The 1482-nt window shown below is 36.6% G+C and overlaps 1 protein-coding gene across 1 annotated transcript in view; it reads left to right on the plus strand.

Annotated features, from left to right (window-relative positions):
- Window positions 1-1482, plus strand: part of LOC106473268 (kynureninase-like) — a 29673-nt gene that overhangs the window by 13880 nt on the left and 14311 nt on the right. Inside the window, exon 4 of the mRNA XM_022401735.1 lies at window positions 1001-1083. Coding sequence (XP_022257443.1) covers window positions 1001-1083 — 83 coding nt within the window. The remainder of the gene's footprint in view (window positions 1-1000; window positions 1084-1482) is intronic.

Genomic DNA, 1482 nt, shown 5'->3' on the forward strand with positions numbered 1-1482 from the left:
GGATGGCTTAGTCACCTTCTCTCTAGTCTATCAGTTTAAAAATTAGGGATGGATTAGTCACCTTCTCTCTAGTCTATCAGTTTAAAAATTAGGGATGGATAAGTCACCTTTCCTCTAGTATATCAGTTTGAAAATTAGAGATGGCTAAGTCACCTTCTCTCTGGTATATCAGTTTAAAAATTAGGGATGGATAAGTCACTTTCTCTCTAGTCTATCAGTTTGAAAATTAGATAGATTAGGTAGTGATTTCATTAGTTGATTGCTGTAATACCTGTACGGTTGTGACATCGTTAGTTGATTGCTGTAATACCTGTACGGTAGTGATTTCATTAGTTCATTACTGTGATACCTGTTCGGTAGTGATTTCGTTGGTTGGTTGCTGTGATACCTGTACGGTAGTGATTTCGTTAGTTGATTGCTGTGATACCTGTACGGTAGTGATTTCATTAGTTGATTACTGTGATACCTGTACGGTAGGGATTTCATTAGTTGATTGCTGTAATACCTGTACGGTTGTGATTTCATTAGTTGATTACTGTGATACCTGTACGGTAGTGATTTCATTACTTGATTACTGTGATACCTGTACGGTAGTGATTTCATTACTTGATTACTGTGATACCTGTACGGTAGTGATTTCATTACTTGATTACTGTGATACCTGTACGGTAGTGATTTCATTACTTGATTACTGTGATACCTGTACGATTGTGATTTCATTAGTTGATTGCTGTGATACCTGTACGGTAGTGATTTCAATACTTGATTGCTGTGATACCTGTACGGTTGTGATTTCATTAGTTGATTGCTGTGATACATGTACGGTTGTGATTTCATTAGTTGATTGCTGTGATACATGTACGGTTGTGATTTCATTACTTGATTACTGTGATACCTGTACGGTAGTGATTAATCCCATCTCGTTGAGGAGTGAAATGAAAATAATTTTATTAACCATAACGTAAAAAGGAATTGTTAATTAATTTGCTTATTTAAATAGAGGGGCTCATTCCCACACTCACGGGTTCCTCCCAGCGGCGTACTGTGACCTCCCACCGAAAGAACCCATGGCCAGATTGGTTGGTAAGTTATATTAAGTCACTTATCTAGAAAACTGTATTTTTGTATTTTCTTCACTATAATGAACTGTTGTATCATCACAGGATCTGTATGGGATTAATTCCATTAATTAATGACTGGAATACCACAGGATCTGTACGTGATTAATTCCATTAATTAATTACCGGAATACCACAGGATCTGTATGGGATTAATTCCATTAATTAATGACTGGAATACCACAGGATCTGTATGGGATTAATTCCATTAATCAATGACTGGAATACCACAGGATCTGGACGGGATCAATTCCATTAATTAATGACTGGAATACCACAGGATCTGGACGGGATTAATTCCATAAATTAATGACTGGGATACCACAGGATCTGGACGGGATTAATTCCATTAATTAATGATTGG

Source organism: Limulus polyphemus, unplaced genomic scaffold (genome assembly GCF_000517525.1).
Source record: "Limulus polyphemus unplaced genomic scaffold, Limulus_polyphemus-2.1.2 Scaffold6029, whole genome shotgun sequence".
Taxonomy (NCBI): domain Eukaryota; kingdom Metazoa; phylum Arthropoda; class Merostomata; order Xiphosura; family Limulidae; genus Limulus; species Limulus polyphemus.